Source organism: Notolepis coatsorum (genome assembly GCF_963971535.1).
Source record: "Notolepis coatsorum genome assembly, chromosome: 5".
In the NCBI taxonomy this organism is placed as follows: Eukaryota; Metazoa; Chordata; class Actinopteri; order Aulopiformes; family Paralepididae; genus Notolepis; species Notolepis coatsorum.
Window position 1 is genome coordinate 116,577,068 of NC_140169.1, and position 27,395 is coordinate 116,604,462.

The window sequence follows — 27,395 nt, forward strand, 5'->3', positions numbered from 1 at the left end:
AGCGGTGCAGGGGCAAGGCTAAGAGAATCATTAAGGACTCCAGCCACCCAAACAACTGCCTCTTTGAACTGCTGTGGTCAGGCAAGCGATACCGGAGTCTCAAGGCGAGCACAGAAAGACTCAGAAGAAGCTTCTATCCCCAGGCCATCAGGCTGCTCAACGAAAAATGAACACTACACAACAACCATCAAACGCACATAGCACACACATCCACACGCACACACTCACTTTAAACAAACACACTGTAGCACCCACTCCCCACACTTTATATTTATTGATAAAGGATTTGCACTACAACTCGTACACCTTACTGTAAATTGTACCTAAATTGTACCTCATCCCATTTCTGCTTTGCACTATATAGTATTGTATATTAGTACACTGCATAGTATATTGTATATTATATGGTAACTCAGTTACGTCTATTCTGCATCGAACATTGTACATATGTCTATACTGAACATTGTGACCTCATTTTCTACTTCTAATTTACATGCTATACTATGTTATTTGATACTTATCTTGTCTAGCACAGTCTCTGGAGCGTAACAGTAAGAAGCATTTTGTATAAAAGTATTGGGTGTCATCAGCGTAAAAATGAAAGTTTATGCCAAATTTGCGTATGATATCGCCGAGGGGTAGCATGTAAATCGAAAATAGCAAAGGGCCCAGGACAGAGTTGTGGGACACCACATTGCACTGGGAGGGTCTCAGATGTTAAATCATTATAGACCGCAGTGTGTTCTATCAATTAAATAGGATTTAAACCAAGCTAGGGCGAGACCCCGAATGCCAACATGATTCTCAAGCCGACCTAGAAGAATCGAGTGATCGATAGTGTCAAAGGCTGCACTGAGATCAAGCAATAAGAGCACAGAAGTGAGGTTTGAGTCAAGAGAGAGCAGTAAGTCATTTGTGACTTTGGTAACCGCCGTTTCGGTGGAGTGTAAGGCTCTAAAGCCAGATTGAAATGATTGTTTGATAAATGGTCAGTAAGTTGCGTTGCGACGATCCGTTCTAACACTTTGGATAGGAATGGAAGATTGGAGATAGGTCTGTAATTTTTCAAGATTAGAGGGTCGAGGTTCGGTTTTTTAAGTAGTGGTTTAATGACGGCTGATTTAAAGGCCAGGGGCACCACGCCAGTAGACAAGGAGGTGTTGAAGATATTGAGTAGGGCAGGGCCTAGAGTTGGGAAGAGTTTTTTGATGAGAGTTGCTGGGAGAGGGTCAAACAGACAGGTTGAGGGTTTAGCCGCGCCAACCAGTTTAGAGAGGGCACTAAGTGAGACGTTTTCAAGGCAGCATAGCGTATGGCTGGAATCAAAGTCAGGGGGAATGCCCGTCAGAGGTTGGGAGGGACTCTGATTGTTGAGTAAAGCAACAATTTCATCTCTAATGAGGTCAATTTCTTTTGTAAAAAATTTCATGAATTCGTTAGCTGAGAACGCATGGTTTAGGGCACTTGGTTGTTTCTGCGTAAGTTTTGCAACTGTGTCAAACAGAAACTTTGAGTTGTTTTTGTTTTCATTTATGAGCCTGGAAAAATATGAGGTTTTGGCAAGTGAGAGTGCCTTTTTGTAGTTATGTAAACTATCATTCCAGGCGAGGCGGAATACTTCGAGTTTGGTCGAACGCCATTTATGTTCAAGTTTGCGACGAGCCTTTTTAAAGGAGCGCGTTTCCTCCGTAAACCAGGGAGTTAGTTTTTGCGGAGCACGTTTAATTTTAGGTTTAAGGGGAGCGACAATGTCGAGCGTGCTACGAAGAGCGGCATTAAGTTTGTCTGTAAAGAGATCAAGGGGGCCAGAGTAAGAGAGGAAGGGAGAGAGGGTGTCTGGTAGGCAGTTAACTAGACAAATATGTTTATTGTTTTCTTTTATATCCACATAAAACATTACATAAAAACAGACTTACAGACAACAAGAAAACGGCTCAAACACAGCTCTTCAAGTTATGTAGAGATATAGCAAGAGTGACATTTAAGGGGTCGGCTCCCGGCCAATGAAAGCATCAAGTAAACTAAAATAACCCCTGCAGCGACTTAAAGCACCGACAAAACAAGACAGCAGTGACCTACAGGGAGTGTGTGTCTGTCTTTGTGTGTGTCTGTTTGTGTGTGTGTGTGTGTCTGTGTGTTTTTGTGTCTCTGTCTGTTTGTGTTTGTCCGTCTGTCTGTGTGTGTGTGTTTGTCTGTGTGTGTGTCTCCGTCTGTCTGGGTGTATGTGTGTGTCTCTGTCTATTGTTCTTGAAAATTCATATTATGCTGTTTGTTTGAAAGGCCTTACATTTCCACCCACTGATTGATTGATTGATTCATTCATTCAAAAACATTTTGTTTGCCTGTAAATAGAATATATTTAGACATTTTATTTTTCAAAGGGAAATAGTTTAACTTTAAAATTATATATATATGTTTTTACTATGGTCTAATTAACCCATTCCGTGTCAACCACGAGTATAGTCGGGTTAACTCGCCATTGCTTCTGTGCCAATCACGAGTATAGTCAAGTTTTAATCCTTATTTCTTTTCACTACACACTTGAGTGCATGCTTATCAACTGTTAGTCTGCAACACTACTATCACCGACATCTAAGAAGGGAGATCCCCCCTTGAATGGCCCTTCTAAGGTTTCTCTCCTCCACACTGCCTGTGGAGCATTTTTCCCTATTGTTAGGTTTTAGTGAGTTTTTCCTTACCTTCGCGTGGGGTATGTCTGGGAGTGCTTGCATTCTTTCATTTATTTGCATTTATTTTAAATTTGTTGGACCTTATGGTGTTCTTGTTCTCTTCTTGACTTATTGTTATGTTTCTTCTTGACTTGTTTAAAGAAGACGTGTACGGCCCATGGGGACATTAACGTGTGTTGTCGGGCTTTACAAATACATTTTATTTTATTTTATTTTATTAGCGATATCCATTCATTTTCATCCATCCAACCTGATGTTATCGTTGGGAATGGGTCTGAGCTCGCAAAAGGGCAAATACCACCGCCTATCGTCTCCCGGATGGTATTGCACATCATTGGATTGGATTGGCTGGGTATGTGCATCAGAAAAAAAACTCCGGTCCAGGTTTCCCTTCTCGGGCATGCAGCTGGATACTATTGCAGCTTGGTCGAGTCAGGGGGGCAGCTTGGATTATGTGTTTTGGACTATAACGTTGGATCAATGGACGCAATCAATATTTGGAATGGCGATCAGGAATTGGATTAATCTTTTTGCATGACATCAGATGTGAGGCAGGTAAGGCCTTTATGTTACGAATCTTGGGGTAATCAGACGTTCCTTTCTCCGCCATCGGAGCGTGTGTGTGTGAGGTTTGCGCCGACCAAAGTACGGAGAAGCGATTTTTCAGACCCCGCTTCTCTTCGTGCATAGCGTTTATTTGAAAACGATTCATAAATCAAGCGACAAATGGCACGCTTTCTAAGGAAATACATTTAAGCTCGATTCGCTGGAGTTTATTGAGATGAGACAGAACGCCCTAGAAATATATTGATATTCATCACGGTATAAAATGGAAATGTATGTATGAAAAAATTATCTGTTTCGTGCATGTTGACTGGAAGCAACTCATTGACGATCACTGTGTTATTTAGATCTATTGCTAATATATTTGATATGTTTTATGCACTCGCAAATAAGTCCTATTGTCCATTGGATATAGCGTTGGCACGGAAGGGCCATCCGGAATGAGTTTTATTTTTATTTTTTTTTATCTTTTTCCCCCTCCTTTTTTCCGATTTTTCTCCCATCCCACTGTTAGTCGTTATGCCAATTCCCAACCCCCTTCCTGGTTGTTGCGCACTTTCCCCTACTGTTGGTCCGAGAGGCCGGAGACTGTCACATGCTTTCCTCCGACGCATGTGCAGCCAGCCAGCCAGCCGGCAGCCAGCCTGGCCACGCAGATTCTCACTGGGAGAGTGTAACGTGTGGGAGGCCGCACTACCTCTCTCCAGATCCTACCCTCACTGTAGGGGTCGCTGTCCACAACGCCCAGGACCCACCCGCCAGCTATCCCCACCCCCTAATACTGCCAATTGTATTAGTGTGAACGGCCAGCCAAGCTGGTGACAACGCCGGGAGCTGGATTCGAACACGCGAACCCAGCATCTCCAGCGTTGGTGACGAACGCAATCTCCGCTACGCCACCTGACCGCCCCATCCGGAATGAGTTAAAGAAGCACAGTGACACATTGCTAAATAGCACTGCAATGCTCTCTGCTTCCAAACCCAGTAGTATGGAAGTATTTCCATTTTGTGTTCCTTGTCAGCAGTCCTTTGTGTGAAAAGCTGTATTTTCTTTTCTCCTGTATAGTTCATTAAAGAGATTGAGGAATTGGGCGGCATGGCCCGGGCCGTGGCAGAGGGCCTCCCCAAACTACGCATCGAGGAATGTGCTGCACGGAGACAGGCCCGCATAGATTCTGGTACTGCAGCACACACACACACACACACACACACACACACACACACACACACACACACACACACACACACACACACACACACACACACACACACTCTCTCACTCTCTCACTCTCTCTCTCTCTCTGACACCCTTCCATATTGCAAAATATTTGAGGGTGTTTTCTGTTGTCGATAACGATGGGGTTTGGATATTACTGAACATGCTGGAGCCGTGCAACCTACCTTCATGGCCACACAGACCTCTCTGCCCTCTCCTCGTCCTCCTATCTCCTCCTCTCTAGCCCCCATCCCCTCTACTGCCCCAGGTGTTTGTGTGTGTGTCTCTGCAGTGATCCGCCGTCGGGGTAAATCCATAATATCCCCTGATTCCGTCATTCAGGAATAGAATTACAAATGTACAAAGTATTGTTTTAGGCTAAGAGAGTATTTCCTACTGTGATTTGTATTTGTGAAGGAACATGTACTGCATGCTCTCTAACACAATGTTACGTTCAAGTTTGGATGGATGGAAGTTTTGGTGTGGCTTGTGCATTTGTGTCGGTTGGAGGTGTGTGTGTGTGTGTGTGTGTGTGTGTTTGTGAATTGGTTGAGTCTGTACCTCCTTTCCACTTACTTTGCTGGTCACAAGTTCTCCATCATGGATATGCGTTTCCCCCCCTTATTTCTGCTATGAGCTTGCAGGACAAACAGTATACAGTTGAATACAGTTGAATACAGTTGAAAACCGTAGTTATACTGTCTTTGCCATCTGCTGGGCTGTCGAATGCACTTTATTTAGTCCAGCATTTTTCTTCATTCAAGAGACTCATCTCTCATCTTAGCCATTCATAACCAAGACCAAACATTGTGTGTGTGTGTGTGGTAGGGTTAACAAATTCGGCTGGGTAGCGCAGTGGAGAATGCCCCCACCCCACCCACCCAACCACCTCCAATGTACAGTCCCCCCCCCACCCCACCTACCCAACCCCCCCTCCCACCCCACCTCCTCCAATGTACAGTTTCTTCATCAAATGTATATACTCTCTTTTTTTTTTTTTTTTTTTACTCTTTTTGTATCATAAACAGTACTGTATTTGTAAATCTGGTATGTCATAAATGTATAGATGTAGCAGTACTGTCTATCTGTATGTCAAATATGTCATATATGTTATGATGAATTGAAAATGGGGCACCCTGATGTAAACAAGACGAAGGTCTTTCTCTGGTCTGCATCCCCCTAACAATTGTGTGTATTGAGCTTTACTGTATTGTACCCATTCTGCAATCTGTTAATAACATTTTCAATCAATCAATCAATCAAACCACCGCAGAGACTCTGGGTTCGAATCCAGCTGTCAGCGGTACCTCCGGCTTGGTCAGTCGTCCCTACTAACACAATTGGCAGTGTTAGCGGGTGGGAAGCCGGCGGGTTATGTGTGTGACTGTCCTGGTCGTAAACTGGGGCGCCTGTTCAGCAGGGAGGGGATCAGGGGGAAATAGCGTGAACCTCCGCATGCGTTACATTCCCCCAGTGAGACTCCTCGCTGTCAGGTGGAAAGAAGCGGCTGGCTGACTCCACATGTATCGGAGGAGGCATGTGGTAGTCTTCACCCTCCCTAGGCCGACAGTGGGGCAATGCGCGCAACGTCCAGGAAGGGAATTGGCATAACGACTATAAATAATCCATAGAAATCGATAGTTTATTAGCAACGATGCAACAGCCTGATGCAGATGGCTTGGGGAGGATGCACTGGGCAGGTGCACTCAGTGGGGATTGGATGAGGGAAGGGAAAGGAAAGGTGACCTTTCACAATAGCGCCCGTCTCTAACCATTAGAGTAGACAGGGGGACCAGACTCCGTTAACCTACGACCAGTTAGCCTCCCGACGGAGCTCCACTCAGTGAAGATAGAGGTAGACGTTATATGTAATTTTATGGGACAGAGACCCCATTCTGGGGGTAAGCGAATACCCCAGATCCCCTAAAAGGGTGATCGAGCTGGGCTCCAGGAATGTGGCCTTTAAACATGAGGGTTGGAGGGTGGGGGGGTTGCTTTGCAAGTATACAGGTCTGAATAGGATGACAAGAAAGCATAATTTAATTAGACAAAGTGACATGTAAAGGACGAAACCAGGATATACACTTATAATCATTATACTGACAATTATAGTTACCGATGCTTATTGCAATTCTAAACATTATGATACACTGTAAATACGTATCTTTACTTCTGGATGGGTAAAAGCGCATAATACATGATGAATGAGTGAATGAATGATCGGTATATAAACAAAGACATTTGATTTCGACAAACCGAACAGACAATGAGGGAGGGAAAGAGAGGGGATTTTAAAGGGAATACCGCAGGAAATTGGGCGAATGGCGAGCCACCCCAGAACCGCGTCGATGGAGCCGAATCGTGTATTGAATTGAATTGGTTGGGTTGGGCTGGATAGGCGGAGCCGTGGGAATATGGGGCAGGCCCGGGTATGAATTATTTACTTTCTCACGTGGCCTTGGGTGGTGGAAGAAGCTTCCATGGAGTCCAGTGACTGGGAACCTCCAACTTGAGAAGGACCTGTGCTGTTGGTTTACAGAGAAATACCACCCTGTGCCCCAAGACAGTTCATTTAGTATTTCTGAACACGCACCACTCTCTCCTAAAGCTAGAACCAGAGAGATAACCCTCAAACTGGTGATAAAAATTATCTGGGGCCGCTCTAAAGACTGTTATGACCATTTACTCTACCAGGGCCACCAGGAGAGCACATAACATAGATAGATTGATTGATTGATTGATTGAAAACTTTAATGAACAGATTGCAGAATGGGTACAGTACAGTACAGCTCAATCAGTGATGCGTTGCTCATGGGACGAGGTTGCACATTCCGTGCAACCAACGTTTTGTGAGCAGAAGTGTTACATTCCATTCGTAGAGGCAATTAGGCACTGTTTTTAGTCTGTCCTTATGCAAGGGAACATTTATGCGCATGCGCGTGGCGTCATTAGCGTGCGTGCAACCAGTGTTGATATGAGCATCGCAACACTGGACTCAAAAAAAGCTTATTTGCCATCTACCCTGGAGTTAGACAAGCAGATACATACCCTTTTCTTCTCTGTGCATGCATTAAGCTTTGGGAACAGCCGCACCGTTAGCCTAGCTTAGCGTCATTCACTGGAAGTAGGTGTACCAGTGTAGCCTAGTTCCCAACAGTCATGAAATTCACTCCAAATAGGGCAGCTGGGTAGCGCAGTGGAGAATGCACTCGCCTACCACCGCAGAGACTCTGAGATCGAATCCAGCTGTCAGTGGTACCTCCGGCTTGGTCAGTCGTCCCTACTAACACAATTGGCAGTGTTCCTACTGGTCGGTCGGGGCGCCTGTTCAGCAGGGAGGGGATCGGGGGGAAATAGCGTGAACCTCCGCACACGTTACATTCCCCCAGTGAGACTCCTCGCTGTCAGGTGAAAAGAAGCGGCTGGCTGACTCCACATGTATTGGAGGAGGCATGTGGTAGTTCTACACCCTCCCCAGGCCGACAGTGGGGCAATGCGTGCAACGACCAGGAAGGGAATTGGCATAACGACTAAATTGGGATGGGAGAAAGATACAGAAAAAGTGAGAACAAAAATATATTAAAAGATGAAATACACTTCAAATACAACTCAAACATTCCTGTAAACATGTTGTGACCTGTGTATTTACCACGTGGAGAAATAAAAAAGAAAGCGGCTAAGTGGCGCAGTGGGCAAGGCGCTCGCCACTAATGCAGGAGATGCTGGGTTCGAGCCCAGCTCTCGGCATTGCTACCAGCTTGGCTGGTCATTCATACTAACACAATTGGCAGTGTTAGGGGTAGGAAGCTGGTGGGTAGGGATCAGACGTTGTGGACAGCGACTCCTACAGGTCGGTTGGTGCGCCTGCGCAGCAGAATCAGGAAGCAACGGGGGCGGCGTGTCCCTCCCACGCAGACCCTCGCCGCTGAGAGATCGCGCTGTGCAGGTGAAAAGATGCGACGGCTACCTCCTCGTGTACCAGAGGGGACACGTGATGCAAGGCTTCGTCCACATTGCAGCCGGCCTGTGGGAGGCATGGCCTAACAGCGTTTGAGACAGGGGAGGGTAGAATTGGACAATACGAAATTGGGATGGGAGAAAAATAGAAAATGGGAGAAAAAGTAGATAAAAAAAAGAGACATTTTTGTTTTCTAAGCAGATATATACTCCCTATACTTTTTTTGCCGAACCACTGCTGCCTGGCCGCAGTGATTTCATTACCTCAAAAGCCCCATTTAAAAAAAAAAAAAAACTAATTTCCCAAAAAGTTTGCGTGCTCCTTTTAGCATTCAGTTATACAAAAACTGAAGAGAAAAGACTGAAATGGATATCTTCAGAGGCTCTCCCCATTTATTTAACTCGACTCAACAACACAGGCAACAGTCTGAGTCTTCAGTCAACAACATTATGGCTGAGCTAGTCTGCCACTCTGACTTCAGAGACATGTTACAGTATGCACCTGTCTATTGACGGGACTTAGGGTGCTTTCTCACTCACTCATTCGGGTCCGTTCGGGTCCGTACCGTCCTCATTCCGGGTCGGGTGCGAACTTCCCCCCTCCCTCTCCCCCCTCTAGTTTGTGTACACACTTCAGTCTTGGTTCGCTCCGGGTTCTGTTTACGGTTTGCATTTTGAGCGTGTACGCTTGCCGTAGGCGATGTCATGCTCGAAAATGTAAACAGGAAGAGTGTTAACACGGCGGCGGAGTATAGCCACTGTAGCACTTATTTTTCAGCAAAGAACGTGCAATAAACAAAACTGATACATTCACTGTGTTCTGCCTCTCATTTGTTGATGAAACAAAACTAACATCAACACAATTGAACACCAAAAGCGGAGTTTAGTCTCATCGGCGCCTATTTTGTTAGCTTACATGCTAACGTGAATGGAATATGCCAGTATAACAGTATAGCATTGTGGCTAGCAGCTAACGTTAGCTCACGTTAGTTAGCCAGCCAGCACCAAACTGATGATATCGGGAGCTATCAGTAGCTAGATAACATTAGAGACACCACTGGTCTATAGAAATAAATGCATTCGAACAAGAAAGTATAGTAGACAGACATAGCAATGGCAAACGCTAAGCTAACGGCTAACGATAGTTAGCTTAGCCTGTTCAGCAGCTAACATTATCCCATCGCTCGTGGCAATTATATTGCATGTCATTGATCTACTGGTCGACCACGGCCGACTGGTTGGGCACCACTGGTCTAATAGAAATAAATGCATTCGAACAAGAAACCAATGTATAGACATAGCAATGGCAAACAAAATTGCCAGGCCTAATGCGAGCCAGGGAAGTGCTGTGCGTTGTAACGTGGCTTCATGTTTTCATCCACTGAGCTGTGAGGCTCCACATGCTTGTTTTTGGTTGAGGTCTGAACTCTCAAATTGCCCATAAATATTGTTTTTCTGGGTATTGTCCAGTTGTTGCTGTGTGGTTTTATCTGCCCAAAATTCAAGCAAGCATGAAAGCATTACAGTAACGACGTTGTGTGTGTCACGCCCCCCGCTCCCACTGGCCTGCACCCGAGACCACCTATTTCATTGGTCCAGGTTCAGCGCCCCCGGGGACGAATCAGCGGGGGGCGGGGACGGGGGGGAGCGTTCTCACTCAGACAGACACACCCTTTTCTGGTTCGACCCGCCGCTGATTCGACCCTGAATGGTGAGTGAGAAAGGCCCCTTATTTGAATACTAGTGCAGCGCCTGTTCAAAATGTGGCCATTCAGAGCACGTGCCCATGTGGAACGCGTGCCTGGTCAGGACTGATAGCTTGGCCCCCCTGGGAAGTGCTGCTTGCAACAACACAGCTCTTTGATCCCTGTTCCCACCCCCCTAGGCAAAACAATCCCTTTCCAAAACGTAATGTTTGACATTGCACTCATGCCACAGACACACAGACAAGACATGCAAACAGACACGCAGAGTTTCCTTCCTTTATAGTTTATTTATTTAGCCTTTATTTAAACAGGTAAAATCACATTGAGACGAGGTCTCATTTACAAGTGCGACCTGTTCAGACAGCAGCCCATACAACAGTTACACATAAACAGCAACAGTACATTCACCAGTCAACACACAATAAATTACAACAACAACACAATACATAAAGTGCCAAAGAGGGGGTGAAGAAAATATTCAGCCTTAAAAACAAGAGCAGAGCATAGAAGCTCTCTCCAAGACACGCAACATCAATTAAAAGCTCGCTAGGGGAACCAAGCTGTCCAGCTTCAGACTCTGCTGTAGCGTGTTCCAGGTGAAGGGGGCGGAGTAGGAGAACGCCTTCTTACCACGCTCAGTACGGACTGAGGGGATTGAATAAGTGAATGTATAATGTATATGTGTTCCAGGTGAAGGGGGCAGAGTAGGAGAACGCCTTCTTACCACACTCAGCACGGACTGAATAAATGAATGTATAATGTAGTGTATAAGGAATAAATAGTTAGATAATGTATAAGCAAAACACACAGGAACTTTGTCATTTCCTTTTTGCTAATGCGAGTGAATGTTTGCTAGTCAATATTTAGGCTACACATGTTGTCTTGTACAAAGTTCTTTCACAGACCATACAATGCAGTGTATTATCAGCATGGCATTCAGATGAATTCATGAAAGTTCAAGTTTCAAGTTTCAAGTTTCTTTAATAGTTGTCATACAGAAGTACAGAATACTTTTATACAAAATGCTTCTTACTGTTACGCTCCAGAGACTGTGCAAGACAAGATAAGTATGAAATAAAATAACATAGTAAAATTAGAAGTAAAAAAATGAGGTCACAGTGTTCAGTTTAGACATATGTACAATGTTCGATGCAGAATAGACGTAGTTACCATACAATATACAATACTGTGCAGTGTACTAATATACAATACTATATAGTGCAAGGCAGGAATGGGACGAGGTGCAATTTATGTACAATTCACAGTAGGTGTACGAGTTGTAGTGCAAATCCTTTATCAATAAATATAAAGTGTAAAGTGTGTTTGTGTGATCTAAAGTGTGGAGAGTGGGTGCTGCAGTGTGTTGTTTGTTTGAGTGAGTGTGTGCGTGTGGGTGTGTGTGCTGTGTGCATTTGATGGTTGTTGCATAGTGTTTGTAACTGAGGGGTACAATTCCCTGACTGTATTAATCAAGTATTAGTATCATTAAACTACTACCGTGTATGTACATTACTGGCCTTACTGTACACAAGTATATTAGATGACAACACTTCCACAATGAAACGGTTTCCACACAAATACTCGTTTAGAATATTTATTACATAAAGAATATTATATTACATTACTTTGGTGCGCTTATAAGGCAAAGAATGTACGTAAGTAAATCAATATGGAATGTTAGGAATTAGATCTGGTGTGGCGGCTAGGTGGTGTAGTGGTCTAAGGCACTCGCCACCAGTGTGGAGACGCTAGGATTCGCGTGTTCGAATCCAGCTCTCCACATTGTTTTTCAGTTTGGCTGGTCGTCCGCAGTAATACACATTGGCCGTATTACGGGGAGGGAAAACTGAAGGGTGGGGATCGAACGTTGTGAACAAGCGACTCCTACAAGTCGGTTGGTGCGCCTGCGCAGTAGAATCAGGAAGTGTCGGGGGCAGCGTGAGCCTCCCACGCGTTACTCCTCGACACTGAGAGGTCGAGCTGCGCAGGTGAAAAGATGCGACTGCTGTTACCTCAAGTACCGGAGGGGACTTGTGCTATGTATGACTTAGTCCACATTGCAGCCGGCTTGTGGGAGGCAAGAAACAGCGTTCGTGACAGGGGAGGGTTGAATTGGATGATACGAAATTGGGATGGGAGAAAATATAGAAAAAATGGGAGAAAAAGTGGATCAAAAAAAAAAAGGAATTAGATCTGGTATTCTGGGGAGGGGGGGTGTACTACCGGTTGTAAGCCAGCAGGGGGAGGCAATGCTCTATGAAAGTCAATGGTCCACGGAGGCGATCTTACTCCCTGGAGCAGCGGGGAAAGGCAGCCTGGTCCCAGGGTGCGCGCCGCGTAGGTGAAAGCCGTGGAGCCTCTGGTACGACAGAGACGGGCTCGAGTGATGGTCTCACGGGCAGGTGTAGATCCCACAGTAGCAGTGGGGTAGGCGGTTCTCTGCTCCAGCAGCTTGGTCAAAGCAATGAAGAATAATAATCCTTGCCGGAAAGTGGCTCTGCTGGTCCGGTGTAGGTATCCTCCGGTGCGCGGTAGTGCACGGTTGAACTTGACGTTACTATCCTATTAGTACGCGGCAATAAATGCTCTATGTAGACGCACAATTACCCACTTCACGTGGTCTTTGACTCGTAATGAAGGTTTACTAATAAATAGCGAACGATACGTTAAACAAACGTATTAGGATAACACGAGACTCTATCTTGGGGCGATGCGAGCCCTACTCTGCCCACGTTGCGTAGTGGGGAGAGACGTCACTTGGATAACTGGAACTGAACGGGACGAGGGACTAAGAGGAGTTCTACATTTCTTGCGCCCTATTTATGTGCACGGTGAACAAATAGTACCATTCGTATTTCGGTAGCCGTATTCCTACGCGGAACCGGGGCTAGTTGGGACATGTTCGTGTCGGTAGCTTTCAAGTCAGCTCTAGGGGTAAGTCACTGACGCCTAGGGGATCGCTTCCAATAGGAGAACGAATATTATGGTCTGTCCTGTAGACTAAAGGGATATTCAGTGTATATGTACAAAGAATACACAAGGGATATCAAACGATATACAAATATTATACATGGGATCTCAGGCAATAAATATATATATTCGGTTTAATCTGACCCTTTGTAACAGTGTTTATTGTTCGTTTAGCAGCCTGATGGCCTGGGGATAGAAGCTTCTTCTGAGTCTTTCTGTGCTCGCCTTAAGACTCCGGTATCGCTTGCCTGACCGCAGCAGTTCAAAGAGGCAGTTGTTCGGGTGGCTCGAGTCCTTAATAATTCTCTTAGCCTTCCCCTTGCACCGCTTGTTGTAAATGTTCTGGAGGGTGGGAAGCCCCCCTCCAATTGTGCGTTCGGCTGAACGTGTCACTCTTTGTAGTCTGCTACGGTCTTGTGCAGTGCTATTCCCAAACCAGGAGGTGATGTTGCCGGTCAGGATGCTCTCTATTGTACATGAGTAGAAGTTCCTAAGGATCTTCTGACTGACTTGGAACTTCCTTAGGCGCCTGAGGAAGTAGAGGCGTTGTCGTGCCTTCTTCACAACACTGTCAATGTGTGTGGTCCATGTCAAGTCCTCGGATATGTGGGCTCCGAGGTACTTGAAACTGTTCACTCTCTCAACCGGTGCCCCGTCGATGCTGAGGGGGCTGTAGTCCTTGACCCCCGACCTCCTGAAGTCCACAATCATCTCTTTTGTTTTGCTGACGTTCAGGGAGAGGCAGTTCTCCTGACACCACTGTGACAGGTTCTCTACCTCTTCCAGGTAGGCCCTTTCGTCGTTGGCAGAGATCAGGCCCACCACTACTGTGTCATCAGCAAATTTGATGATGGTGTTGTTGTTCCGCTGTGCTACGCAGTCATGTGTGTACAGGGAGTAGAGGAGGGGGCTCAGAACACAGCCCTGGGGGGCCCCTATGTTGAGCGTGATGGATGAGGAGGTGCAGTTGCCGGCTCTTACCACCTGGGGTCTGCCCGTCAGGAAGTCCAAGACCCACTGGCAGAGGTCATAGTTCAAGCCCAGGTCCCTGAGCTTGGCTATGAGTTTGGAGGGGACTATGGTATTGAATGCTGAGCTGTAGTCGATGAACAGCATTCTCACATAGTTCCCCTGCCTCTTGTCCAGGTGTGATGCTGCTGTGTGCAGCACATGGGCTATGGCGTCCTCCGTGGACCTGTTGGGGCGATATGCAAATTGCAGATGGTCCAGGTTGATGGGGAGGGAGGAACAGATGTAGCCCTTCACTAGCTTCTCAAAGCACTTCATGGCTATGGAGGTGAGGGCTACAGGGCGGTAGTCGTTGAGGCAAGCGGGCGTAGATTTTTTGGGTACAGGGATGATGGTGGACTTCTTCAGACAGGTGGGGATGACAGCCTGTTCCAAGGACAGGTTGAAGATGTCAGTGAATACCGGGGCCAGTTGGTCGGCACAGACTTTTAGGACGCGGCCGGGGATGCCGTCCGGTCCTGCTGCCTTCCTGATATTCACTTTTTTAAAGATCCGTCTCACCTCATGCTCTGTTACCCTGAACACTGAGTCTCCATCAGCAGACCCTCCCCCCCATTGCCGTGGTTTGTAGGCTGGTGTTGTTATTCACAGCCTCAAACCTTGCATAGAAGGAATTGAGATAATTTGCTAAGGAGATGTCACTGTTCAGTTTGAGGGGGGTGCCTTTGTAGTCTGTCATTGTTCTGAGGCCCTGCCACATGCCTCTAGAGTCAGCCTGTTCAAACTGAAGTTCAACTTTATCCCTGTAACGCTGTTTTGCCTCTATTACTGCTCTCCTGACGTTGTATCTTGCCATCTTGTATTCTTCCATGTTGCCTGTCACCAGCCCGGTGTTGTATGCTGATGTGCGCACTTTCAGAGCCTCACGGACGGATTTGTCTACCCAGGGCTTTTGATTTGGGTAGATTTTAATTTTGGTGGAGGGGATTGTTTCTTCTACCAGAGTACAGACATAGTCAATCACCGTTTCGGTGTATTCGTTAATATTGGCTGTGTTATCACGGAATACACTCCAGTCTGTGCATTCCAGTGCAGCTTGGAGTGACTCCTCTGACGTCACGGCCCAACGCTTAACCTCTCGCGAGACCACCGGCGTTCGCTTGAGACTTTGTTTGTACTTTGGCAAAAGAAAGATGGCGGCGTGATCGCTTTTACCGAATGGACTAAGAGCCTGTGACTTGTACCCATTCTTAAATTGCGAGTATACATGGTCTAATATGTTCTCGCCTCTGGTGGGACAGGTCACATGCTGATAGAAATTCGGCAACACCTTTTTAAGACGCGCGCTGTTGAAATCACCCAGAACCAAAATGGCAGCGTCAAAATTAGCTGTCTGGAGTTTGTTTACCTCGTCGTGAAGTTTTGAAAGTGCGACCCCAGTGTTCGCGTGTGGTGGAATGTACACTCCGATGAGGATGATGGACGTTAACTCTCTTGGGAGGAAGAAGGGTCGACATTTTATCGTGATAAACTCCAGGTCTGGGGAGCAGTGGTTAGACAGTTCCTTTGCGTTGCCTACATCGCACCACTCCTTGTTTATCATGAAGGCAATGCCGCCTCCTTTCTTCTTTAGTGACTCTTCTGCCGTCCGGTCCTTGCGGAGGACGAAGAAGTGGTCTGCCGGTTCTATTGCGTGATTCGGGACATCTGGACTCAGCCAAGTTTCTGTGAAACAGAGGACGTTACAATCCCGAATGTCCCTCTGGAATTGGATCCGTGCTCTGATGTCGTCCAGTTTATTCCCTATCGATTGCACATTGGCCAACAATATGCTGGGCAATGTGGTTCTGTGTCGTTTGGACCTCAGTCTGTTCCGGACTCCGGCTCTCTTCCCTCTTCGTCGTGGCGTCTCCTGGCTTTGGCCATGGCCACAACAAAGGATCTCCGCTGGCCATTGTTGTTGTACGGCAATCCGATCCAGAGAGCAATCCAATCGGTAAGTTTTCTTTAATCCAATGTCAATGATTGACTGACGGTCATACACGTATAATGCACCAACAGTAGGTGCAAATAAAACTCTTAATACTATAAAAATTAACAAAAGAAAGCACAGTCTCGACGGAGCGATCAGAGAGGCAGCCGTTCGTTGCAGCGCCATGATCAGTGAAAGCTAACTGAAATATTGAGTCGCAAACATTGACATACTGTACAGTCAGTAACTCATGAACCACTTGTTGTTGGACTCAGTAGAGAGTCGTTTATCATTGGTGCAGGTTAGCCCCTGCTTTCAAATGTTAAAAGGAACCAGCTTTGGGTTATAATTGGATACTTTATTTTGGTTCTCAACATAAATTACATAAATTACATAAATTAGTTCTTATATATATATATATATATATACACACACATTATATATTCCATAAAAAGGCTGGTCCATAGTCGTCTCATATGTTGCATCACTGGATATGCACAAACTGGTATGACAAACCCTGTTGAAATCCATGTCCAGGTCATGCACACATGGAAAATTGTGTATATTTTCGCACATGCTCCATCATACAGATTTGAGCCTCTGTTCCCCATGATGATGACCCCAGGCTGCCTTGTTGTGTTTAAACCCTGTGAACATGAGCAAGAAGAGGAACATGCAGTATGCGCATACGCACTCAACTCAGCTGGAGAGGAATTGTACTGTTCACAAAAGACGTGCCTTGCCACCGCTCTCCTGTGGGAAGTTGATGTAGTACAAGTTGATATATCAGCAGAAACACTACAGTGCCTATTAGCGTCCTTCCTGCCTGCACTTTTGATTTGTGTTTGATGTAGTTGTGCGGTTTTATTTCACTCTTTTCTAAGACTTCTGCAGAGACTTCAGACTTCCATCTAACAAAGGCCCACTCTGCTCTGGTCTTCACTGATCTTCACCCTGTTGAAAGGATTCAGAGGGTTGTGGAGGACTGGATGTACAGTGGTATTCCTGTGGATGACTGGATGTAGTATCCTTGTGGAGGACTGGATGTAGTATGCTTGTGGAGGACTGGATGTAATATGCTTGTGGATGACTGGATGTAGTATGCTTGTGGAGGACTGGATGTAGTATGCTTGTGGAGGACTGGATGTAATATGCTTGTGGAGGACTGGATCTGTCGCTGTTTTGTGTTATTGTCACGCATGTCCCCGCGCCCGCTCACCTCATTAGTGCTGCTCCTTTCTCGTGTCCACCAGGTTCAGAGGTCATCGTTGGGGTGAACAAGTACCGTCTTCAAAAGGAGGAGACGGTGGAGGTGCTGTCCATCGACAACACCGCCGTGCGTCAGAAACAGATTGACAAGCTCACCAAGGTCAGTGATACTGGTGGAAGGCAGGGAATACTAAATGCAGTAGCGTCCCAGCTTGCTTGCACATGGCTGGGCCGCAGATAATGGTCCTCCTCATTCTCGAACATGTTCGTAAGTACCTTTGTACCTTGGTAAACATTTCGTACTAACACATTTACAAAAATACTCCTCTGGATTCCTGAATGCGTGAAACGGTCTTCGTAGGTGGCCAAAATCTTCTCAGTTGGGTTCCCAATCCCATGAATGAAAAACGTCACTCATTCTTAACCCTTTATCTGCCGGAGATTATTCTCATCTTAATCCCTTCTCTGCCAGTACTGTAAGTCTATGGAGATGTTCCCCTTCTTTGCAGGGCTATAACTTTTTAAATTGTATTGCTAAATTGACATTACTATGGCCCATTCAACATCAAGTATCTATCGTTTAGGATGTAGCAACGTTCTACTTTTTCATTCACACATTCATACTAAAATACGGTCTCCTGAAAAGGGGGTCAATGTCAGACTTTGCAATCAAAAGTTAGGGGGCTAATAACCCTTGCCATAATTTCAGTGCGCCCCCTAACTTTTGATTGCAAGGTCTGACATTGACCCCCTTTTCAGGAGTTGACCTAGAGCCCACCAAGGTCATGCATATCAAGTTTGGTCAATGTCAGACCTTGCAATACACTGTAAGGCACTGTAAGGCTACGGATCTGCCTCACTTCCAGTGATGAAGCTAAGCTATGCTAACGGAGCGTCTATTCCCAAAGCTAAATGCACGCACAGAGACAAAACATTTTTGTATCTTCTTGTCTAACTCCAGGGAAGATGTTAAATAAGCTAATTTCCCAAAATGTTGGAGTTCCCCTTTAAATCATTTATGTAGTATGGGTGATATATAGATCAGAGCAGTTTGTATGGATAATAATAATCAAACACGCTGAAACTCACCGCAGCTTCCTCGTAGCGATGGGGGATGCTACTGGAGCAAAAAGATCGTTATTATGGGATGTCAATCTAGTTGGTCCAGTTCCAGGTTGTATAATACTAATATACGTCCAATCATGTTGTTTATCGAGTTATGGCAACGGATCCATGTCCAGTGTGTCGAGATGGAGTCCCGCAAGCGATAGCGAGTGGCCGGACGAAATATGGGTGAGCACCACTTCCGGCCACTCACTTCCGGTTTTGGCAACTCGCCGATCGGCCACCAGGTGGCGGTCTTGAACCGTTGGAGAGTTGAGAGGAGATCTACAGCACCCGTCAAGTCTCCGTGGGTGAAATATGATTGCCATGACAGAAATTTGAAATATTGATCTCAAAGACGCTGTACTACGTCATTGGCAGATTACGCATGGCGGAGAATAACGTTGTAACACGTCATTGGCGAGAAAAGGGTTAAACTGCAAGCTCGTTCTCGTACACCTGGATTTGCATACAGACATTTCCATTTCCATTTACATTTCCATTTAGTCATTTAGCTGACGCTTTTATCCAAAGCGACTTACAAGTTCTGTACGACAAGCCATCAGGAAGGGCACAACTCTATCAGCTGAGTAACAATGTGCATCAAAGTGTTGAGTGCTACAGTGTAGATTAGTTTATTAGGACAAGTGCATGACAGTATGGTTAGTTAGGGTTAGATTTTTTATTTTATTTTTTTTATTCAGATAATGGTTGAAGAAGTGCGTCTTTAGTCGACGGCGAAAGATTGGACGTGTTTCGGCTGTCCTAACTGGGGTGGGTAGTTCATTCCACCATTGTGGGGCAAGGACTGAGAATAGGCGACTTCTCTTTGATGACCCTCCCGGAGCTTGGATAGGAGTAGGTCTGAGGCGGCCAGAAGATGCAGAGCGTAGGGGTCTTGAGGGTGTGTAGTTAGAGACCATTGACCGGAGGTAGGCGGGAGCGGTTCCCTTTGCCGCACGGTATGCTAGGTCGAGGGCCTTGAAGCGGATTCGTGCAGCAATGGGGAGCCAGTGCAGGTCCCGAAGAAGTGGGGTGACATGGGCCGACTTCGGTAGGTTTGAGATCAGGCGGGCCGCTGCGTTCTGAATGAGTTGAAGAGGCTTAGTGGCAGTGGCCGGGAGGCCAGCGAGCAGTGCGTTGCAGTAGTCGAGGCGGGAGATGACTGTTGATTGGACGAGGAGTTGGGTGGCTTCTTTTGTCAGGAAGGGGCGGATCCTTCTGACGTTGCTCAGGAGGAATCGGCAGGTTCTGGTTGTCGCTGCGATGTGAGCAGAGAAGTTCAACTGGTCGTCGAGGACAACACCAAGGTTCTTGGCGGTCGGGGACGCGGTCACAGCTGCATTCTCGACTGTGATGGAAAGGTCCGTCAGGGGGGAGGATTTGGCCGGCAGGTGGAGCAATTCTGTTTTGCTTAGGTTCAGTTTGAGGTGGTTGGTCGTCATTCAGGCGGAGATGTCGGACAGACAGGCCGAGATCCGCTCAGAGACGTGGATATCTGATGGAGGGAAGGAGAGGAAGAGTTGAGTATCGTCGGCATAACAATGGTAGGAGAAGCCATGAGACGTGATAATGTTACCCAGTGATTTAGTGTAGAGGGAGAAGAGAAGGGGTCCTAAAACCGAGCCCTGGGGGACACCCGTCCGCAGGGGGCGGGTGGCCGACAGGGTCCCTCTCCATGACACTTGGTAGGAGCGGTCATTGAGGTATGATGACAGCCATGTCAGCGCAGAGCCAGCCACTCCCATTCCTGCGAGGGCCGCGAGGAGGATCTGGTGGTTGACTGTGTCGAAGGCTGCAGATAGATCTAGGAGAATCAGGACAGCTTTTGCTAAGTGAAGTGCCTCTGTGACCGCAATGAGGGCTGTCTCTGTGGAGTGACCAGTCCTGACGATATTATCTTCACCACCACTCAGCCAGTATGTTGTGTGAGGATTCCTATAAAGGATGCCATCGATATAGAGTTTGTCAACAAAGAGCCGAGCATTCTTTCCATTTTTCCTCGCCTCTGACAAGAACGGGTACAGCAGCCTCCGTCTGTTCATGATCTCGGCTGGGAATTGATCACTAATGGAGTACGTGGAACCTTTCAGCTCTTTCCCCTTGGACATGACAGAGTATTTCATTTTGGAGTCGGTAACTTTGGCCACAATCGGACGGGGCCGCTGCTGGTCGACTCTGGCCCTCCCCAGGCGATGCACCCTGGAGAAGCGGATTGCTTCGGTTTCCTCCGTCCCCATTTTTAAGTTGTTAGTCAGAAATGACTTTAACAGCACTTCGGATTTCAGGTGAGTTTCATTTGGTATTTCCGCAAGTCCATGAATTATAATATTATCCCTCATGCTTCTGCATTGAAGATCCAGAATGACATTAGCCATGCTGGCTCGATCCTTTTGTAGTTCGCCTGTCAAACATTTCAGTTTGTTGACTTCAATCCGAAGTAAGGCATTGTCCGCCTTTAGCACTTCGATGAGGGAGTTATTCCACTCCACAGAAGATTTGAGATCTTTCACGTCATTTGTCAGTTGATCAAGTAAATTAAGCTTCTGGAGTTGCTGTTTTATCGCTGTTAGAGACTCACGGATGTCACCTGATGAGTCGTCAATGTCGCTAGAGCCCAGTTCAGACCTAGTGCGTTTGTCTGCCTGGTTCGGCATAACTTTATTGTGATACAACGAGTCAATGTAGTCTTCCAAGCTCTCTACCGTTTCTGACGGGGGCGAATCCAGTTTGAGAAAATTTGCGTTGGTCACAGATCAAACAATGATTAAAGGCATAATACGGAGGTTTAGGCTAAGGCGTACTGCTCAGCACTTCACACAGCGGCCATCTTGTATGCATCAAAGGGGGGGGGGGGCGGGGGACGTCGTTTATTATTATTGATTACCAATAACAGTGGTTGTGTAACTAGCCACATACGCTGCTCGGCTGGTTGCGTATCATAGCAAGCTCTGATCCGGCTGTAATTTATGTGAAAAAGATCTTACCATGAGCCGGTGAGATACCCCGAGCATTTCCCCGTTATCGATCGGCATCTGGTAGATCGATATGTCCATTGGCTGATGATAAATCCCCTTATTCCATGGTGAAATCTGCGATTCGAAACGTAATCCACGGTACAAGATGCTGGTTCAGAATCCGGGTACTGAAAATCTTCATTGAAAGGGGGAAAAAAAAGTCATCCATTCGCCCACAGGGCACATTGCAGTGGAGCGATGGCGCCCCTAAGAGGATCTGGCCGGGGGGAGCTCCAGTAGCTCACCACGTACCGCGAGTGCTATTTCAGCGCCGTGGACAACCGTGCTCGTCACGGATCTGGGGCTGAGCGAGTTCGAATCCCGGACTGCAGCCGTGCCTTTCCCAGAGTGTCTTCCCTCCCATCTGAACCCTTTCAGCCTGCTTCTGTCGGTCGAACTTGACCAAGTATAAATGCGATAAACGTATAAAAGAGCCAGGGAAATGGCCAAAGTAAAAAAAAAAAAAAAAAGAGGATCTGGCCGGTATTGCACATCCTCAAATTCACAGACTAGGGAATATATGCAGTGCCGCTCTGCGACCTTGACCCGGTTATTAATATGGAATAAAAGCAATAATAACTTGCCACGTATTTATACGTGATTCTGTCCACAACGCATGGATTCGAAACCCGTATTTATACGTGGTCGGGCGGCAAAGTGTTAAGGAGGTAGCTTACCAGTAAGGGCCTTAAAAATGTGCAAATTACAGTGTTTGTTGCACCTCTCCGTCAGAGAAGGCCAACCAACATTCTCATAAAGAACACGGTGATGAGTGTCATATCGACTCATTTTACTCTGTATTGTATATTGTATATAATGTATATTGACTGAACATTCCTTTACTTACTTTTTACTTACTTCTTAACACGTTGGGTGCCGGAAACGTAGATCTACGTTTTTCTCACAGTATTTCTTTTAATCCCTATTGCCATTCATAATTCAGCAGGGCACCTTGTGCATACTGTTCTGAGTGTGTCTGAGCTGGCAGACGGTCTTATACCGGCCTCTAACGCCTTCGGTCATTATTGCACTCCATTAGGAACGGGGTAGTTTATTTTCTCTACCGAGCTGCGGCATGGGGGCGGGTCCTAAACACTCCGGCAAAACACACGCTTGTATGGTTTTGACAACTGACCCCGCCCGCCCGTTATTGTGCAATGGATCGCTGTGGATAACTGGAATGGCGATCAGATAATTGGATTATTTCTTTTGCATTACAACAGATACAAGGTAAGAACACTATATATTTGATCGTTGATCTGATATTTATTTCTACCCCGATCGACGCTGTCTCTGTGTGTGTGTGTATGTGTGGCTGTGTGCCGTTGGTGGCAAGAGGGGGGGGCGCCGGTCTAAACCACATTGCATGCTTGCACGAGGAAGGATAATAATGATGATCTCGCATTGATTTCAGGAAGATTCGATAATCAGGTGAAAAATTACAACGTGTTTATTGAATTACACAAAAACGCTGTTTTCGCGTCTTTTTCCTGGAATGACTCAGAAGCACCCAAACTATATTCATATTCAAAACGGTATCAAACGGAAATGTACGGATGAAAAAATAATCAGTTTTTTGCACGTTGACTGGAAGAAACTCACTGACACTCGACGGCGTTATTAGACCCATAGCTATACTATAAAATATAGGTTTAGCACAGTTTTAAGTAAACTGATGGAAAGAATAGTAAGTGAACAGATTAAATGCTACTTTTCTTTTAACACATTGACCACTGATTTTCAACATGCATATCGTGAAGGACATTCAACAGCGACTGCTTTAACCCAAATGACGGATGATTGGCTGAAAGAGATAGATAAAAAGAAAATGGTTGGAGCTGTCTTGCTTGATTTTACTGCAGCATTCGACATCATAGATCACAAATTCTTACTTAAAAAACTTGAATGTTACGGTTTCTCCTCATCTGCACTATCTTGGATGCAAAATTATTTAGCAAACCGGAAACAAATCGTTTTTTTTAATGGGAGTTACTCAGAAGTTAAAACGGTAAGGTGTGGAGTACCCCAAGGAAGTTGCCTTGGGCCTTTGCTCTACACCATATTTACAAATGACATGCCTCTTGTCCTAAATAAGTCATATATTTCTATGTATGCGGATGATTCAACGATTTACACATCAGCCTCAACAGCCAATGAATTAAATACGGTCCTAAAGGCAGAGTTGCAATCAGTGATGGAATGGATAAAGAATAACAAACTAGTTCTAAACATATCAAAGACAAGTAGCATCATTTTCGGTTCAAACCATACTCTAAGAACGAACCCAGTCTTGAAACTTTTGATAAGTGATGTGGTAATTAATCAAGTCCAGGAGACTAAACTCCTAGGGGTAACATTAGACAGTAAATTGTCATGGTCACACCATATAAACAATATAGTAGTGAAAATGGGAAGAGGGATTTCTGTTGTTAAAAGATGTGCTCATTTGTTACCACTAAATTCTATCAAACAGGTAATTCAAGCTCTGGTTTTGTCAAATCTTGACTATTGTCCTGCAGTATGGTCGAATGTAACGACGAATAAACTGAAAAAATTACAAATGGTACAAAACAAAGCAGCACGTATAGCGCTTCGCTGTGAGTACAGAACTAATGTTGCAGCGATGCACAGTTGTTTAACTTGGTTACTTGTCAAACATAAATTACTCTGCTCACTCCTTGTATTCACTAGGAATATTCTTGTTACAAAGATCCCCTCAATTTTATATAACAATTTATCTATAAGTCTTGACAGACACAACCATTCCACCAGACATGCTTCTGCACGAGGTTTTACACTTCCAAAAGTGAGGTCGAATGCAATGAAGCGAACTGTCATGTTCCGTGGTATGCAGGAATGGAACTCTCTTCCCAGACATGTTAAGCAGGAGAATAGTAAATGTCGTTTCAAAATCGTGGTAAAACAACATTTTCAACCAAAGAAATTGACATTCCCTAATAGATAGTGTGTACGTAAATGAAAATGTATGCGTCTGATAAAGAGATAGGTATATATGGATGAAAAGGCATGTGTCTGATAGGGATATATTATTAAAATATTGTATAATTGGCTGATATGAACATAGATAATGTATGTAAAAGCTAAATAGTATATTATGCTGTATTGTATTATGAATTAATTATGAGTAGGTATTATTGTATTGTATTATGAATTCATAAGGCGTATATATTGTTGTATTGTATTATGAATTTGATTAGGGTTTTTATTGTTGTTTTAATTGTCTGTATGACATGTAAATGTTGTGAGTGTATAAGTCTGTAACTGTATTTTATGTGTTATGGACCCCAGGAAGAATAGCCCCAGCACTGCTGTGGCTAATGGGGATCCAAATAAACTTATAAACTTATGTTCATTGCATTGAACTGCATGACAATGATGTGTGAAATCAAACCAAAATTGTTATTTTCAAATAACATCCACTTAAATACCGAAGATCTCATTCTGAGAGAAACTTTAGTTGATATGTAGTTGTATCATTCATTTATATCACAATATCGTAATTTCAACGCAATATGATCGAGATACTATGTAATAATAACAGATATAATAATAAATTATCAACCAACCCTATTGGCAAGTTCTTTTTGCAGCCTCTTGACTTCACATCTAAGTGTCAGAATTGGAATTCAATGGAGGGATCAAACCCTACACCTCCATCTTATGGACAAAATTAAACTCCATGCGTCAAACTCTCCATGCAAATTAATATATTAGGGCTCAGTTAAGCCTGTTTTGTGGTTATGCCACGGTTGTGTCATGGTTTTCTTTCCTCTTCCCCCCCTTGCAGGTGCGGAAGACCCGTGACCCTGAGGTAGCGAAGAGGTGCCTTGCTGCCATCAAAGAGTGTGCTCGCACCAGGGACGGCAACCTGCTAGCCTTGGCCGTGGATGCAGCTCGAGCCAGGTCAGCGACTCACAGCCACTCCCAGCTGTGGCAACACTTGTCCGGGGGGCGACAGTGGCTCAGGAGGTAGAGCGGTCGTCTGGTTAACGGAAGATTGCGGTTTGATTCCCGCTCCTCCTGGGCAGCGTGTCGAAGTGTCCTTGAGCAAGACACTTAACCCCTATTTGCCCCCGATGAGCAGGTTGGCACCTTGCATGGTTGCCTCCACCGTCGGTGTGTGAATGTGTATTTTGTCTAAAACCGAATTCATTCAGGATCTAATCTAATCTAATAATACATTTTCATGGCACTCATGCATTTCCTGCCAACATGGCACATTGCCATCAGTGCTACTCATTTGACTGTGGCTGCCATGTAATTAGGAACACCTGGCATTTGATGACACATGCTGTTTGCCTAACAAAACTAGACGCCTAACAAGATTAGTTTGTCCATATTTTGTTTACCATGTTGATGAATCCCAGGAGGGAGATATTTTAATTCAGTTTGAGTGAGTCATATATTTGAAGTATTGCTACATCAGTACAATAGGGTTTTGTGTGCTCTACCGGCCTTGGCCTGTTATAGATATTTTAATGATGAAAACACTGGCTGTCCAATCCAAATCAATTATCCAATCCAATCACTATTCAATTACAAAACAACACATTCTTCAACTTTGATGGACACACACACATCCTCACCACAATTATCAGAAGAGAAAGGCATTTCTTCCAGACCTTAAAGGGGCACTTGACTGAAAAACTTTACAGCTCAATGAAAAATTAGTAAAAATATATATATTAAATTGCTTATCAGTGTTTGCCTTGAATGGGATGACAACAGTATCTTTCATTGGATTTTAGTAATCACATTAAGACTGAATCGAGAAGAAAAATAATGCTTTCAGAATAAGAAAAAGTTGAATTCCTTAACAAATGCTTTTTTTGGTTCCTGCACATTTATAATAACCTCCCAATTTGTTCAGCATTTTCGTCTGTTTGCAAGGTTACATTGAATCTGGGGATAACATATTGTAATCCAAGATGTTTGAATTACAAAAATACAGAGCCTATTATGTATTGATTGATATTCTGTTAATAAATCCAAATCAGATTCAGGGTATATCCCCAAAACGATCTGAATCCTCAATAATGCCTTTGACCATGCTCCTATCTGGTCACCAAAAGGTTTGGCCTACCAATTGGCTTTATACAACTTTTAAAAATGCTGGTCACTACATGTCAAACATGAGGTTTAGTGAGAATCAAGTGAACAACCCAGAAGGAATGTGGAAAATGTTTTGTTTGTCCGAGGGAACCAACAGCTGTGATTGGAGGATCAAGAAAAGAGGGCAGGGTTTGATATAGGTAAATGATTGCCATTCCGCTGAAGGACATGGTGCGTGTTCCCCTCCGCAGGTGCTCTGTGGGGGAGATAACTGATGCCATGAAGGAGGTGTTTGGTGAACACAAAGCCAGCACCAGAATGGTGAGCGGTGCTTACCGCAGCGAGTTTGGAGAGCATGAAGAGATCTCCGCAGCCCACAATAGGTAATCAATCCGCCGACCGAATTAATTGTTTTGTTTAGTTGATTTAAAAAAAAAAAAAAACGTTGATTTTTTATTTGGCGTTTTTATCGCTTTATTTCTACTGGGCAGTCCAGTAGGGAGAGACAGAGGAGGAATGGGAGACAGAGTGGGGGGAAGACATTCGGCAAATAACGACGGGTTCGGGAGTCGAACCCGGGTCGGCCGTGTCGCGGCTGAGCGCGCTATGTGGTTCGCCACTGGGGCGCCCATAGTTGATTTCAATTTGACTTGTGGTGTAATCATCAGATGTCCAACCCATGGAGTTACACTTCAAAGAAATAGTATGCATATGATTATTCTGTTATTGGTACAATAATCATAGTCAACAATCAGGAAATAATTACAAATATTCTGTATTGGTGACTTTTTCACGGCAGTTGTGTAATTGTCTAGCACAGTGGTTCTCAAACTGTGGTACGCGGTGGTACTGCTGGTGGTACTTGAAAACATTTACAAAAAAAGCAAACATTTTTTTTTGTTTTTTTTTGTCTTCTTGTCAGGCCACTGAACTTAGAAGCAGGCCAGG

At 45.1% G+C, this 27,395-nt stretch overlaps 1 protein-coding gene across 3 annotated transcripts in view; it reads left to right on the forward strand.

Moving 5' to 3' along the window:
• Positions 1 to 27,395, forward strand: part of mmut (methylmalonyl CoA mutase) — an 89,990-nt gene that overhangs the window by 25,724 nt on the left and 36,871 nt on the right. For all 3 annotated transcript variants that reach the window (XM_084314966.1, XM_084314968.1, XM_084314967.1), the window contains exons 7-10: positions 4,321 to 4,432; positions 17,298 to 17,413; positions 25,183 to 25,298; positions 26,699 to 26,830. In XM_084314966.1, coding sequence (XP_084171092.1) covers positions 4,321 to 4,432; positions 17,298 to 17,413; positions 25,183 to 25,298; positions 26,699 to 26,830 — 476 coding nt within the window. The remainder of the gene's footprint in view (positions 1 to 4,320; positions 4,433 to 17,297; positions 17,414 to 25,182; positions 25,299 to 26,698; positions 26,831 to 27,395) is intronic.